This window comes from Saccopteryx bilineata, chromosome 10 (assembly GCF_036850765.1).
Source record: "Saccopteryx bilineata isolate mSacBil1 chromosome 10, mSacBil1_pri_phased_curated, whole genome shotgun sequence".
Classification (NCBI taxonomy): Eukaryota; Metazoa; Chordata; class Mammalia; order Chiroptera; family Emballonuridae; genus Saccopteryx; species Saccopteryx bilineata.
Window position 1 is genome coordinate 8,094,407 of NC_089499.1, and position 16,429 is coordinate 8,110,835.

A 16,429-nucleotide genomic window follows, 5' to 3' on the forward strand; every position below is an offset into this window, starting at 1 on the left:
CAACAGTTGGCTCATCTTTTTGGGGAAGAGTTAATGAAGTTTGTCTCACATATTGATTTTGGGATTGTAAATAAATTTTAGTTGAGTTGGTGAATTTGCTGATATACAATCTGAATAATGAGGATAAATGGAATCATACAATATGTGGCTTTTTGTGTCTGGCTTTATTTTTCTCAGCATAGTGTTTTCAGGGTGTATCCATGTGGTAGCATGTATTAATACTTAATTCCATTCTATAACTACCCAATACTCTGTTGTATGAGTATACCGTTTTGTTATCCACTTATCAGTTGATGGACATTTGTGTTTCTACTTTTTTGGCTTTTAGCAATAATGTTACTATGAATACTCATGTACTAGTTTTGTTTGAAAACCTGTTTTCATTTCTCTTGGCTATAGGTGTGGAATTTTGGGGTCATGGTAATAACTCTGTTTTAACTTTTTGAGGAACTACCAGACTCTTTTCCATGGTAGCTGTACCAGTTTACATTCCCACCACCAATGTTTGAAGTTTCCAGTTTCTCTACCTCCTTACCAACACTTATTATTTATTTATTTTTTTAAATAATAGCCATCCTGGTAAGTGTGAAGGTGGTATCTTCTATCTTGTTTTTGTCTTGCACCTCTTTTTGTTGTGGTAAAATATACATAAGATTTACCATCTTAACCATTTTAAAATATACAGTTCAGTGGTGTTAAACACATTCACTTTGTTGTGTTGTCATTATCCTTATCTACCCCATAACTCTTTTCATCTTTTCCATTTCTGCAAAAATGTCAGAATCTTGATAGAGATTACACTGAATCTGTGGGTCATGTTGGAATAGTATTACTATTCTAACCTTAAGTTTTCCAATCCATAACTGTAAATTTTTGCATTTATTTAAGTCTTCTTCAATTTCTTGCAACCAACATTTTGTAATTTTCATTGTACTAGCCTTGCCCTTCCTTGGTTAAAATGTTTATTCCTGCCTGACCGTTGGTGGCAAAGTAGATAAAGCATCAACCTGTGGAACACTGGATTCGCTTGAACATGGACTCTTCAAGCTTAAGAGCTGGGTCCCTGGTTTGAGCAGGTTATCGTCCACACAATCCCAAAGGTCACCAGCTTGAGTGCAAAGATTGTTGGCTTAAGCAAGGTAACACTGGCTCGACTTGAGGCACATTCAAGAAGCAATCAATGCACAACTAAGTGATGCAACTACGAGTTGATACTTTCATTCTCTCTCCCTTCCCGTCTCTCTCTCGGGAAAAAAAAAAAAATTTATTCCCAAATATTTAATTTTTGATGCTAATGTAATATAATTATTTTCTTGATTTCATTTTTGGCTTGTTCAGTCTGGTTTATAGAAATTATTTTAGTATGTTGATCTTAAATCCTGCAATTTTGGTGAGGTCATTTATTTAATAGGTATTTTTTGTTGGTTCTTTAGGATCTTTTGCACACATGATCATTTCATTAGTGAAGAGAGTTTTACTTTTTCTTTCCAATTTGGATGCCCTTCATATCTCTTTCTTGCCTTATTGCCCTGGCTAGAACTTCCAATACGTGTTGAATAGAGAGAGTGAGAGCAGACAGCTGTCTTGTTCTGAGTCTAGGGAGAAATCTTTCAGTCTTTCATCATTAATTATGTTAATTGTGGGTTTTTCATAGATGCCCTTACTAGGTTGACGAGTGTTTTTATCATTAAGATATGTTGTGTTTTTTCAAATAACTTATGTACCAATTGAAATGATCATTATACAGATCAGTGGTGGGATTCAGCTGCTTTGCACAGGTTCGGCAGAACTGATACCTAATTTTTTGCTGAGTTTGGTGAACCAGTTATTAAAATGGCACTTGTAATCAGGGTTCTAAGGTGGGTGCCCAGGCAGCTGCCCAATGTGGAAATTACAAATTTACATTCCTTACTCATTTTTTTTTTTTTTTAGTGAGAGTAGAGGAGGAAGAGACACAGACTCTCACATGCGCCATCTAGGGCCGTTGCACCCTTGCAGCCAGAGGCATTTTTTAGCACCTGAGGTGGAGACCATGGAGCCATCCTCAGCACCTGAGGCCAACTTATTCTAGCCAATCAAGCCATGGCTGTGGGAGGGGAGGGGAGGGGAAGGGAGGGGAGGGGAGAGAGAGAGAGAGAGAGAGAGAGAGAGAGAGAGAGAGAGAGAGAGAGAGGGAGAAGGAGAAGGGGGAAGGGTAGAGAAGCAGATGGTCGCTTCTCCTGTGTGCCCTGAACAGGAATTGAACCCGGGATATCCACACACTGGGCTGACAATCTACCACTGAGCCAACTGACCAGAGCCTCATTCCTTACTTTTTTTTTTCTTTTTTCTTTTTTTTTTTGTGAGAAGGACAGATAGGAACAGACTGACAGGAAGGGAGAGAGATGAGAAGCATCAGTTCTTCATTGTGGCACCTTAGTTGTTCATTGATTGCTTCTCATATGTGCCTTGACCGCGGGCCCTCAGCAGACCTAGTAACCCCTTGCTCGAGCCAACGACCTTGGGTCCAAGCTGGTGAGCTTTTTGCTCAAACCAGATGAGCTCGTGCTCAAGCTGGCGACCTCAGGGTTTCAAACCTTGGTCCACCGCATCCCAGTCTAATGCTCTATCCACTGCGCCATCATAATATTGTTTTGATTCTGTTTTTACAAACTATTTCCAGCAATTCCTTTGGGACATATTAAAAGCTAGCTGCAATGCTATGCCAACAAACTTCTAATGACTACTCTTTGAGACTGTTGGAAGAGAGCATTCCATTATAGGCCTCCTTAAAGACCTAGAGGTAACTTGTCCAAGTGTTTTCTGTTTTTTAACCAGAGATGGGTATTATAAGAAAACTAATTAAAAGTAAACATTTTTGTTTTCATAGAAGATTCTATTTACTGAGAATCTATTTACTGTAATTTTAAACATAATCTAACTGCTTTAAGGAATGATGATCCATATACAATAAAGAAAAAAACATCCAAATCATAGCTGTATAACATTTCTTGAACTAAAACTTGTTTTTGTTTGTATTAGTATCTACATTTTTTCCTAGCTTTATTTTGATGTAATTGACATATAACATTGCATAAGTTTAAGGTGTTCAGTGTGCTGATTTGATACATTTATATATATTACAAACTGATTTCCACCATATTGTTAACACCTGTGTCATGTCATATAATAACCATTTCTTTTTTGTGGCGAGAACATTTAAGATCTACACTCTTGGCTGCTTTTAATTATATAATACAGTATTGACTGTATTCACTCTACTGTATTAGATTCCAAAAGCTTACTCATCTTATAACTTGAAGTTTGTTTTGTTTTGTTTTTTGCATTTTTGCATTTTTCTGAAGCTGGAAACAGGGAAAGACAGTCAGACAGACTCCCGCATGCGCCCGACTGGGATCCACCCGGCACGCCCACCAGGGGGCGACGCTCTGCCCACCAGGGGGCGATGCTCTGCCCATCCTGGGCGTCGCCATATTGCGACCAGAGCCACTCTAGCGCCTGAGGCAGAGGCCACAGAGCCATCCCCAGCGCCCGGGCCATCTTTGCTCCAATGGAGCCTCGGCTGTGGGAGGGGAAGAGAGAGACAGAGAGGAAGGCGTGGTGGAGGGGTGGAGAAGCAAATGGGCGCTTCTCCTATGTGCCCTGGCCGGGAATCGAACCTGGGTCCTCCGCACGCTAGGCCGACGCTCTACCGCTGAGCCAACCGGCCAGGGCATAACTTGAAGTTTGTATTCTTTGACTATCACCTTGCCTATTACTCTATTTCTGTAAGTTTGGCTTATATAGCTTGCATATAATATGTAGATATCATACAGTATTTGTCTTTGTCTAATTTATTTCACTTAGCATATATTCTCAAGGTTCATCCATGTTGTCAAAAATAGCAAGATGTCCTTTCTTATGATTAAATAATATTTCATTATATATATATATCACATCTTCTTTGTCCATTCATCTATTGATGAACACTTAGGTTGGTCCCATGTGTTGGCTATTGTGAATAAATGTTGGAAAGAAGTTGAGAATACAAGTATCTCTTTGATATCCTGTTTTCATTTCCTTTGGCTATCTTCCCAGAAGTGGGAATGCTGACAAGTGTTTATTAAGAAATAGAAAATAGCCTGACCTGTGGTGGCGCAGTGGATAAAGCGTCGACCTGGAATGCTGAGGTTGCCGGTTCGAAACCCTGGGCTTGCCTGGTCAAGGCACATATGGGAGTTGATGGTTCCAGCCCCTCCCCCCTTCTCTCTCTCTTCTCTCTCTCTCTCTCTCCTTTCTAAAATGAATAAATAAAATAAAATTAAAAAAAAAAGAAAGAAATAGAAAATATACTGTATGAATCAAGTGTAAAGACTTTTCACCTTTTAATTTTTTTTTTCAAATTAGCCTGTTTTTCTCTATGTACTTTCTCTCTTGGTAATCTCCTACAGTACACAATGTAAATTATTGCTTTTAGAGATTTTCCTAATGTGGATCTCTTGTCTTTGCCTGTTTCCTGAATTTTATGTCTATATTTTCAGCTTTCTGTTGTCTCTCTCTTCCACTTGCCCTTCAGAATCAAGCTCATAATCTTTTCTCTTACAGGCTAGTTCTTCATCTTCAGATGCACGTTTCTATTAACAGCTTTATTATTTTTTTCATATTCAGAACATCTGTTCCTTTCCTAATATAAAAAATAATAATTTGCTAATTATAGCTCAAAAATGTTTTTCCAGATAACTAGACTTTTCAGTTAGGGCCAATATTGTTGGAAGACAACTTTTTTCACAATTGTAATAGTTTTGAATGACATCTTAAGATTTTTTTGCAAGTATTACTTTATTATATTTTAATTTTTTAATATTTATTTAATTGATTTTTAATAGATGAAGGGAGACAGCAAGAGAGAGACAGGAACATCAATCTGTTCCTGTATGTTCCCTGACCAGGGATTTAACTGGCAACCTCTGCACTGTGGGATGATGCTCTAACCAACAGAGCTATCTGACCAGAGCTGCAGGTGTTACTTTAAATAACCACTACTTCCTGGTTATTTGCATAAAGGTTAGAGATTCAATACGTTAGCTATGTCACTGTTTTTCAACTGCCAGTCCATGAGAAATTTTCTGATAGTCCATGAAATAGTTAACCACTCTGATGTTGTATGAAGATTATAGACCTATTGATCTTGGTAGAATTCACTTATGCTCAGGGTGATTTCTGTCTTAGCGATCCCCAAAATAATTTTCCTATTTTCACCTGTCTCCAAATGTAAAAAGCTATATTGAATGTGTAGTTGTTGAGTTTATATACCTTTATGTATTAATACATGCTTGCATTTTACTCTAAATGCTGGATAATTTATTTACATTAACTTTCCAAAGCTTTTCCATCACTCTCTCAGGAATTGTAAGGTCTTTTTTAAGTATCTAATATGTTACAATGCACACTGACAATTTATGAGATGTTTGAGACAGAATTTAGAATTTAGAATCTTTGAATCTTAGAACCCCCATAGTATTCTCTTTAGAATTCTCTTCAGCATTCTCTTCTGGTAGATAAAATTACGAGACCTTGTGAATCTGAAAATGTCTTTATTCTATTCCTGCTTGTTTGGATCCTATGATACCATTCGGTAATAAATTTTCTTCTTCTTTTAAAGATTTTATTTACTGATTTTAGGGAAGAGGGGAGCAGGAAGCATCAACTTGTAGTAGTTGCTTCTTGTATGTGCTTTGACAGGGCAAGCCTGGGGTCTCAAACTGACGACCTCAGCATTCTAGGTTGACACTTTTTCCACTTTGCCACCACAGGTCAGGCTAAATTTTCTTTTAAAATGTTCAAGATATCATTTCATAATTATCTAGCTTACAGTATTGCTGTTGAAGTCTGATGCCATTTCAGTTTCTTTATTGTGGTAGGTACTTGAGACCTCTCCATCTGGTGGCTCATGTCTTTCAGTTCTAACAAATGTTCTTGTATTATTTTTTTGACAATTTCACTCTCCTTGCTTTGCATACCTGTCACTACATATATACTTCTAGCACATATTCTCTAATTAATTAATTTATTTATTTATTGTATTTTTCTGAAGCTAAAAACGGGGAGAGACAGTCAGACAGACTCCCGCATGCGCCTGACTGGGATCCACCCAGCATACCCACCAGGGGGCGATGCTCTGCCCATCCGGGGCGTCGCTCTGTCATGATCAGAGCCACTCTAGCGCCTGGGGCAGAGGCCAAGGAGCCATCCCCAGCACCCGGGCCATCTTTTGCTCCAGTGGAGCCTTGGCTGCGGGAGGGGAAGAGAGAGACAGAGAGGAAGGAGAGGGGGAGGGGTGGAGAAGCAGATGGGCACATCTCCTCTGTGCCCTGGCCGGGAATCGAACCCGGGACTTCTGCACGCCAGGCCGATGCTCTACCGCTGAGCCAACCGGCCAGGGCCTAACCCCTTCTTTCTATTATAGTTTTACTTACCAAGAGTTTATTACTATTCTTGATGTCTTTTTTTTTTAAGAGCATCGTATTTCATGGATATATTATTTTTGTGTGAATGCGTGAATCATCAAAAAATAACATGAAAAACAATGAGTGGAATATAATAAAATATTTAAATATGCAACAGATTTTAGTACTGCATAACTAATATGCTTAGAAAGAAAAGTTATTATAGATGAGTTTATACTGTTTTTATTCTCTCACTCTCATTTTTTAGGATTTCAAGTATAGACTTGGAATAAACACGTGTTCAATTTTCCATGTTTGTATTTTCAACCTCTATGTACAACTCTTAGTCATCCTTCAAGACAAGTCAAATGTCTGTTTCCTTCAGGATGCTTTTCCCAGTCCTCTCCCCTAAGACCCAAACCAGTTTTAGTATCCCTCTGTTATATTTCACTTACCATTTCATATATACCTATTATAAGATAGTGTATGTATACTTTCTCTTTTTCCTGAGTGCTTATGAAGTAATAATAGTAATAGTGGTTAAGAGTTTGTGCCTTTGGCCCTGGCCAGTTGGCTTAGTGGTAGAGCATCAGCCCAGCATATGGACGTCCTGGGTTCAATTCCCGGTCAGGGAACACAGGAGAGTGACCATCTCCTTCTCCACCCCTCCCCTTCCCCTTCTCTCTATTCTTTTAATGCAGCCATGGCTCGGTTGGAGCAAGTTAGCCTCAGTTGCTGAGGATAGCTCCATGGCCTCGCCTCAGGTGCTAAAATAGTAGCTTGGTTGCCAAGTAATGGAGCAATGGACCCAAATGGGCAGAGCATCTCCCAGAAGGGGGTTTGCTGGGTGGATCCCAGTTAGGGTGCATGTGGGAGTCTCTCTCTCTGCCTTCCCGCTTCTCACTTTAAAAAAAAAAGATATTGTGCTTTGGACAAATGCAGATCTAGGCTTGGATTCTAGGCCTAATATGTAACTCACTTTATCACTATAACCTTGTGATAGTTAATTTCTCTGAGCCTGTTTTGTATATACTATAGATATAGCAAAAATACCCTCTTAGCGGTAAAGTATATGAGAATGAAGTGAAGGAATATGACACACAATAAGAAGTGTCAGCCATGATTATTATTATAAGGCTCTGGACACTTGACAGGTACTATGCATCTCCAGTGTCCAAAACATAAGAAACCCTTAATATCTGCTGTTACCACATAGTTGTTGCTCAAATAGTTGTTATAAAAATGAGCAAACTGTATTTCCACAAATAGCATTTCCATCTACACTTAAATACTTTTATAAAAGGAATGTTGGGTGCGTTGGTCTCACATGAGCCTATCGATGACTCAGTGTTTCTCAAACCATACCTGAAGACTGATTTTCAAGCTTTTGACTAAAGAGGAGTGATTGGCCAGGAGTAGATTGTACTAAGAATTGAAGAGTTTAAAATGTTAGGCCTGACCTGTGGTGGCGCAGTGGATAAAGCGTTGACCTGGGAATGCTGAGGTTGCTGGTTCAAAACCCTGGGTTTGCCTGGTCGAGGCACATATGGGAGTTGAAGCTTCCTGCTCCTCCCCCCTTCTCTCTCTCTGTCTCTCTCTCTCTCCTCTAAAAAAAATGAATAAATAAATAAAAATAATTTAAAAAAACAGCATAGAAACAAAAAAAAAATTAAAAATGTTGCAGAGGCACACTTATTCATCCAACCCTGGAAATATGTATTGTTTGTGATTATATGTGAGGCCTGTAAATAGTGTTCTTACCAGGGGTGAAAGAGAATGATAGTATAAATTTAGTAATAAAAAGTATGAGATATGTAATAGTTTGAGTTTATTTAGCAAAGTGTGGTTGATTTCTACAAATTAGAAGTAGAATTTCACTTGTTGGTCCATTCAACAAGTACAGAATTGAGCAAGTGTTTTGTGCCCAGCACTGGTCTTGGTGCTATCTAGAGATATAGCAAAGCGTAAGATAATCTTGGCCCCTGAAGAATTATTGCTTGAGTATATATGAGTGTGTTTGTTAGTTGGGAATAGCCCTTAGACATCAAAGAAATAAAATAGGGTAATGTATAAAGAATTTTAATTGGACTGGGGAACCAGATTCTTATAGGCCTGAGGGCGGGGTTAGTCCCAGAACTCAGGTCCCCTGACTCAGTGTTCTCTCATAATATGCCGTCTCTTGAGTAGAATTTTTAACAAATTAAAGTGATTTTACATAAAGGGTTAATGTAAATGAAGCCAACTCAGGTAAATATTTTCTGCAGGGTATTTAGTAGCCTACAGGTATTCCAAACAGACTTCCATATCCTGTAGGCTAACACTGTTGCTACCGGTTCACAAGACAGAATGATCTTAAGAAATATTACAATAATCTTGGCATGACTGCTTCCTTCTTAGTTTTCAGTATGTGGGATTTGGAAAAATTTAGTTGTATTTTTAGGGATTCAAAGTAGATAATCTGATTTTCCAGTTTAAATTTTATATGCAATTTTGACTATATGTAGAGGAGGGTCAAGTTAGTAACACTGTGTTTAGGTGTATATTGATAGAACTTGTTCTTCCTGATGCTAGGTGTTCACTGATAGTCAATTGCTCTTGGCCACTACTCATCCATTTTGTGAATATCAGAATACATTTTCTACTTAGCAGTTGCTCTAGACTTTTGGAATTAAGAATGTATCTTTGGGAAGCATTTTCCCTGGTACTTAATAGCCACCACAGAATGGGACCTAACTTGAGGTCTGTGTAATAAATTACTATAAATGTTTGTAATGAATACTTATAATGCCAAGACCTTATGAAAAAGAAACTAAGTAGTTAGGTTAAAATTGTGTAATTCTTAGTTGACAGAGACATTCCTTGATATGTCTGTTCTAATCACCCTTCATGAATAAACATGTTATCTTTCAGAGTGCCTAGGTTTGCCAGGATACTTATTTTTTTCCTATAGTGTGGGTAGGTGCTGATGAATGGCTGTATTACTTTTCCTTAAGTTTGGGGTCGGGGAGAGGAGCAGGAAGCATCAACTCATTGTAGTAGTTGCTTCTCATACGTGTCTTGACCGAGCAAGCCCGGGGTTTTGAACCGATGACCTCAGCGTTCTAGGTTGACACTTTATCCACTGCATCACTGCAGGTCAGGCAGAACTGGGAAATATTCTTATTTAAAGTCAAATATAGCCTGACCAGGCAGTGGCACAGTGGATAGAGCGTTGGACTGCGATGCAGAGAACCCAGGTTCGAGACCCCGAGCTTGCCAGCTTGAGTGCAGGCTCATCTGGTTTGAGCAAAGCTCACCAGCTTGGACCCAGGTCCCTATCTATCCCTCTCTCTGACTCACTCTCTGTCTCTGTTAAAAAAAAAGCCAAATATAAGTCAAATTTTGGAAAATAAGTAAATATCGACCCGTTCCTTCCCATTTCTTTGTTGCCATGTGAAATCACTCAGCTTCAAAGCAATCACCACTTCCACTCCACACTAATAAGGCTTCTTTTGGTTTATTTTTTGCAGGAGGTGTATCGAATTCCAAAGAAAAGTCAAACTGAAAAGGAGAATACAGGTAGGTATTCAGAGATACTGTGTATGTAGCTTTACAAATATTCTTTTGGAAACATGCAGAGGTAGCTGATAAGACTTGAGCTATCTTCTGTTTGAAACCAGACAATATGTAATTAGGTAAATGAAATATTTGGTGTAAAGGTTTGGAAACTTGTATTTTTATGCTTTTTTAAGGTGAAATTTAGCCAAAGGATATGTCTCTTTATGCTACCCTTGATTTCCTTGAAGTCATGGCCTTTAGTAGCTCTTCTATTCATTTGTTCCTGTAGAGCAGACATTCTTTTTTTTTTTAAAGTTCTCTTTATAGATTCTGGTTGTAGGAACAGGATGCGTGTGGGCCTGCTGGGGCCACCATGCGAACAGAGCTGGGCTCTTCATAGGCCCACTGTGAGGCATGTACTGTGGCTCCTCCTGACCAGTGCTCATCCCAAAGCAGACATTCTTCAACCTGCACTTAGAGATCTGTGTCTTGTCTTGCAGATGTTTCTATACAAAATTCGTTGTGTATATTCATTCTTTATTGGGAAAATTGAGAATTTTTATTAGATTCTCAGTCTGTGACTCCTCAAAAAGTTAAGAATCAGCCTGACTAGTGGGTGGTGCCATGGATAGAGCATTAGATTGGGATGCAGAGGACCCAGGCTTGAGCGCGGGCTCATTTGGCTGGAGTGTGGGCTCAGGTTTTTCAGTTACGGAAGTGCTGCTCTGGCCGGATAGCTCGGTTGATAGAGCATCATCCTGAAGTGCAGAGGTTGCCAGTTCGATCCCTGTTCAGGGCACATACAGGAACAGGTGTTCCTGTCTCTCCTCTGCTCTTTCCCTTTCTCTCTCTAAAAATCAGTTAAAAAAAAAAAAAAAAAGGAAATTCTTATAACCCAAGCCTGGCTTTGTTACCTCTCAATGTCAAGCAGTTAAAAAGCTTTTTAGAACTTTAAAAATTCATAAGAATTGTAATATACTTGGGGAAATATGTAATCTAGCTTTACTCTCATTTTATAATATAAGAAAATCAACTTGAATAAATGGAATGACTTTTCTGACTCACATACTATAAGACACAGTCAGAATATGAACTCTTGGTGTGATTCCTTTTTCATTTAGGAGTGCAGTAAAGAAATAGCTACATTTTAAGGAAATGAACACCAAGCCAAGGATCCTGGGTTCAAAGGTGGGAATACGGTAGTTAGGAATAGATACAGATGAAACTAAATAATAGTACTTCAGAGAAGGGATGTCATGCTGATAGCTGTGAACTGGAACAGTTGTTCTATTTGTACATTTTCTACCAGTATATGATATCGATGAGATCTGTTACCTTTTCACCAAAAAATGCATACACATGGCTGCAGATTAGTAACTGTTTTGCCAATAAGTGGAGTTTCTGGCCAACTAAAAGGAAAACTGCAAGAATGCCATGTGCAAACCTACTGCTAGGGAAAGAACAACTGATAGCACGTTTTTCGGAGGTGAGAAAAAGAACAACCAGTTCTTTTATTGTTTTATTATTTAAGGTTTATTGAGAATCTGCTTTGTACTGTGAGAGAGATTTTATTAGAAATTCTGTCCTGGCCTCACCAGTGGATAGAGAGCATTGGCCTGGGACGTAGAGGACCCAATTTGGAAACCCCAAAGTTACTGGTTTGAGTGCGGGCTCATCTAGCTTGAGCGTGGGGTTGCCAGCTTGAGCATGGGATCATAGACATGACCCCATGGTTGCTGGCTTGAGCCCAAGGGGTCACTGGCTCAGCTGAAACCCCCTAGTCAAGGCACATATGAGAAAGTAATCAACAACTAAGGTGCTGCAACAAAGAAGTGATGCTTCTCATCTCTCTCCCTGTCTGTCCCTCTCTCTCGCAAGCACGCTAAAAAAAGAAAAGAAATTTTGCCTTCAAGAAGAGAGCAGTCTGATTCATTAGTAGTACTAATGAATGTTAGTAGTACTAACATACACAAAGCAACAGCATATAATACCAGTCAGTTTATATTGAAGTGTTCAGTGGTAGGATTTAGACTTCTCAGGGAGATGAGAAATTAGGAGTCATTATCAGTGAACAGTAATACTTAGGGCCTCTTTTGGAAGTAGTGAGAATGGAATTGGTTGAAGAACCATTTAGGTAAAGAGACTGTGTGTGATAGTAACATCTTTCTATAGGAAGCTGACATTCTTGTTTTTTGGGGGTTTTTTTTGTTGTTGTTTTTACAGAGACAGAGAGTCAGAGAGAGGGATACATAGGGACAGACAGACAGGAACAGAGGGAGATGAGAAGCATCAATCATCAGTTTTTCGTTGGGGCACCTTAGTTGTTCATTGATTGCTTTCTCATATGTGCCTTGACCGCGGGCCTTCAGCAGATGGAGTAACCCCTTGCTCGAGCCAGCAACCTTGGGTCCAAGCTGGTGAGCTTTTGCTTAAACCAGATGAGCCCACGCTCAAGCTGGCGACCTCAGGGTCTCGAACCTGGGTCCTTCGCATCCCAGTCTGACGCTCTATCCACTGCACCACCGCCTGGTCAGGCAACATTCTTGTTTTTGAAGATGTAACTCTGGCTTTGATAACTTCCTGAGTTACCACCTATTATCACCTGTGTTTGAAATATTTTCCTTTTGCAGTTATAGTTCATAAAAAGTTGTCTGGCCTGACCAGGTGGTGGTACAGTGGATAGAGCATCAACCTGGAACACTGAGGACCCAGGTTTGAAACTCCGAGGTCTTCAGCTTGATTGAGCACAGGTTTACCAACTTGAGCATGAAATTGCTGGCGTGAGTGTGTGATCATAGACATGACCCCATGGTCACTGGCTTGAGCCCAAGGTCACTGGCTTGAGTAAGGGGTCACTAGCTCGGCTGGGAGACCCCTGGTCAAGGCACATATGAGAAGCAATCAATGATCAACTAAAGTGCCACAACTAAGAGTTGATGTTTCTCATCTGTCTTCCTGTCTGTCTCTCTCTCTCTGTCTTGCTTAAAAAATAAAGTTATCTAATCCTTTTTTTAATTAAAGAGACATTTCCTATTGTGGTTTTTATGCTTAGCATGCCAGGCTTCTCTTCTACAAATTATAAATATGCAGAGTTACAGGACAGTAGAAGCCTTTTACATTTTGAACTGACAAGCAGACTGCCTTGGTAACGGTAATGGGCATATCTTGCATGCTGTGTTCCACAAAACTTATTAAAGATGTTGAAGGCCTTGACTGACACTTTGGTGGGGAAAGGTAGAAAAGGGCATTCACGGAAGAGGCTTTTAAGAAGTAGAGTGCACTCACACAAAAGACCCGTGTCTCATTCAGATTCAGGATTGGGATATGAGGGGAGGAGTCTATAAATACATTTTTTGGATAGACATTTTATTGTAGTTGATGCACTATCATGATGGAGAAAAGTCTACCAAGTAAATTTAAAAGAAAATCCTTTCCTTTAGTAACTGAACGAGGAAGGGATGCTGTTGGCTTCAGAGATCAAACAGCTGCCCCAAAGACTCCTAACAGGTCCAGAGAGAGAGACCCAGACAAGCAAACTCAAAGTAAAGAGAAAAGGAAACGACGGGGATCCCTCTCACCACCTTCTGCATATGAGCGAGGAACAAAAAGGCCAGATGACAGGTAAGTGGCTTGTGTGAATTCTCTTTTCTGAGCAAGTCAGAAGGTACTTGAGTCACACACTTCTGATTTTGGACACCAAGTGCTTTCTCAGTAAGTATATTCTCTTGATGAGTGAGTATAAAATTTGAGCAATAACTCTGGCCTGTTGGCTTGGTGATAGAGTGTCGGCCTGGTGTGGGGAAGTCCTGGGTTCAATATCCAGTCAGGGAACACAAGAGAAGCGACCCTCTGCTTCTCCACCCCTCCCTCCTTTTCTCTCCCTTTCTTTCTCTCTTCCTCTCCTGCAGCTGTGGCTGGTTGGAGCAAATTGGCCCCAGGTGCTGAGGATGGCTCCATGGCCCTGCCTCAGGCACTGAAATAGCTTGGTTGCCAAGCAATGGAGCAGTGGCCCCAGATGGGCAGAGCATCGCCCCTTGGTGGTCATGCTGGGTGTATCCTGGATTGGGTGCATGCAGGAGTCTGTCTCTCAGCCTCCCTGCCTCTCACTTATTAAAAAAGAAAATTTTACCAATAAATATTGAGACAGTCTCTTTTGATATTAGCTGTGAAGACTAATAATAGAGTTTTGGTACTCGAACTTTTAAATGCTATTTGAGGAGCCAAAGATTTGTTCTGTAAAGGGGCATGGGTGGGTGGGAAGGCTGGTGGGAGATCACTTGTCAAAGATAATGGTGATTCTTCCAAAGTCAAAACTTCGTTTTCTAGTGACTACTATGCCATACCAGTCAAAATGTTGATTGATCTCTGTGTCAGAAGCTGTCTTTGTTACACAAGTAGGGGAAGAAACCACATAATCATCCACTAAGAACTAGAAAACATTTATTCCAGAAATGTTCTTTTTAAATGTTAAATTCAGGCCCTGGCTAATTGGTTCAGTGAATAGAGCGTTGGCCTGGTGTGTGGACGTCCCAGGTTCAATCCCTGGTCAGGGCACACATGAGAAGTGACTGTCCACTTTTCTTCCTCTCCCTCTCCTTCTTCCCCCTCTCTTCTCCTCTCGCAGCCAGTGGCTCAGTTAGTTTGAGTGCTGACCCCAGACAGGGGTTGCTGGGTGGATCCCAGTCAGGCTGCATGTGAGAGTCTGTCTCTCTATCTCCCCTCCTCTCCCTTAAAAAATAAAAATTAAATTTACATTTATATATCCGTTGTAGAATTTTAAACTTTGGGCTGTCTGGGTATGTAATAGCAACTAAATGTATTTTTAATTTGCTTTTCCCTAATTACTAAATACTAGATTGAACATCTTGTCATATATTTATTGGCCATTTCTATTTCCTCTTCTGTGAAGTACTTTTATGTGTTGTTCATTTATTAAATTATTTTTCTCTGAGTTTTAGTAGTTTTTAATATACATTCTAAATATGATTATGCTTTGGTGATAATCTTTGCAAATATTTTCCCAATTTATGGCATGTATTTTGAGTCATTTTGTATTTTTTGATAATACAGAATTTGTTATTTATGATTTAATTGAATATATCATGTATTATATAGTTCTGTTATGGTTAGTGCTTACTGTGTTTTAAGTTCTTTCCTACCCTTGAGATAATGATATATTTTTTTTATTCTTTAAGAGATTTGAGTTTTAATTCATTGGGAATTTTTGTATATATTGGAAGGTATGGATCTGGTTTCATATTTTTCCTAAGCAAATACCCAATAGGTTTTTTTTCTAAGCTAGTGAGCCTGCGCTCAAGCTGGAAACCTTGGGGTTTCGAACCTGGGACCTCAGTGTCCCAGGGTTGAAACTGTATTCATTGCACCACCACTGATCAGGCAAAGTATATGTAATTTTTTATGAAGGCCTTGGCCGATTGGCTCAGCGGTAGAGCGTTTATCCTGCGTGCGGCTGGTCCCTTTTCTATTCCCGGTCAGGGCACACAAGGACAAGTGCCTATCTGCTTCATGCCTCCCCCTTTTGTCTCTCTTTCTCTCTCTCTCTCTCTCCCTCCCTCTTTCTTTGTCTCTCTCTCTCTCCCTCTCCCTCTTCCTTTATCTCTCTTCCTCTTCCTCTCCTGCTGCCATGGCTTGATTGGAGTGAGTTGGCCCCAGGCGCTGAGGATGGCTTCATGGTGTCTACTTCAGGAGCTATAAGAGCTCTTTCAGGAGCTAAGAGCTCGGTTGCTGAGCAACAGAGCAACACCCCAGATGGGCAGAGCATTGCCCCCTAGTGACTTGCTGGGTGAATTTCAGTCAAGGCCATGCAGGAGTCTGTCTCTGCCTCCCTTCCTTGCACTGAATTGAAGGGAAAAAAATTAATGAAATTATGATTTTTAGAACTTCATCTGTGGGATTCACTGAGGCCTGGATTTAATGTGCTCTCTTTTATATATAGGCCAGTGGTCGGCAAACTCATTAGTCAACAGAGCCAAATATCAACAGGACAACAATTGAAATTTCTTTTGAGAGCCAAAATTTTTAACTTAAACTATATAGGTAGGTACATTATTATTAAATTAACTAGGGTACTTCTAAGCTGGCCTTTGCTAAAAAATCAAGGGGCCAAAGAGCGCATGTGGCTTGCAAGCTGCGGTTTGCCGACCACTGTTATAGACCGTTTGCATTTGTTTCTGCCAGGCAGTTAAGGATACCACCCCACTAACACTTAAAGGAAATGCTCTGCTTAGAGGTTTTTATATTTTTGTTGTTTGGATAAACATATGCCCTTATCCATGAAGCTCTTATGGATGTTTCTTTGCAACAAAACCTCTTGAAAGAAGTTGATATTGTAAAGATTTTTAAAATTTTATTTATCGAGGAAGGGAGAGAGAGAGAGAAACAATCTATTGTTCCACCTATCTGTGCATTCATTGGTTGACTCTTATGTGTGCCCCTTCTGGGGATTG

The 16,429-nt window shown here is 39.9% G+C and overlaps 1 protein-coding gene across 1 annotated transcript in view; it reads left to right on the forward strand.

The window, feature by feature from the left end:
* SETD2 (SET domain containing 2, histone lysine methyltransferase) overlaps positions 1-16,429 on the forward strand; it is an 89,943-nt gene that overhangs the window by 49,007 nt on the left and 24,507 nt on the right. The window contains exons 12-13 of the mRNA XM_066245828.1: positions 9,935-9,983; positions 13,403-13,583. Of these exons, the coding sequence (XP_066101925.1) occupies positions 9,935-9,983; positions 13,403-13,583 (230 nt within the window). The remainder of the gene's footprint in view (positions 1-9,934; positions 9,984-13,402; positions 13,584-16,429) is intronic.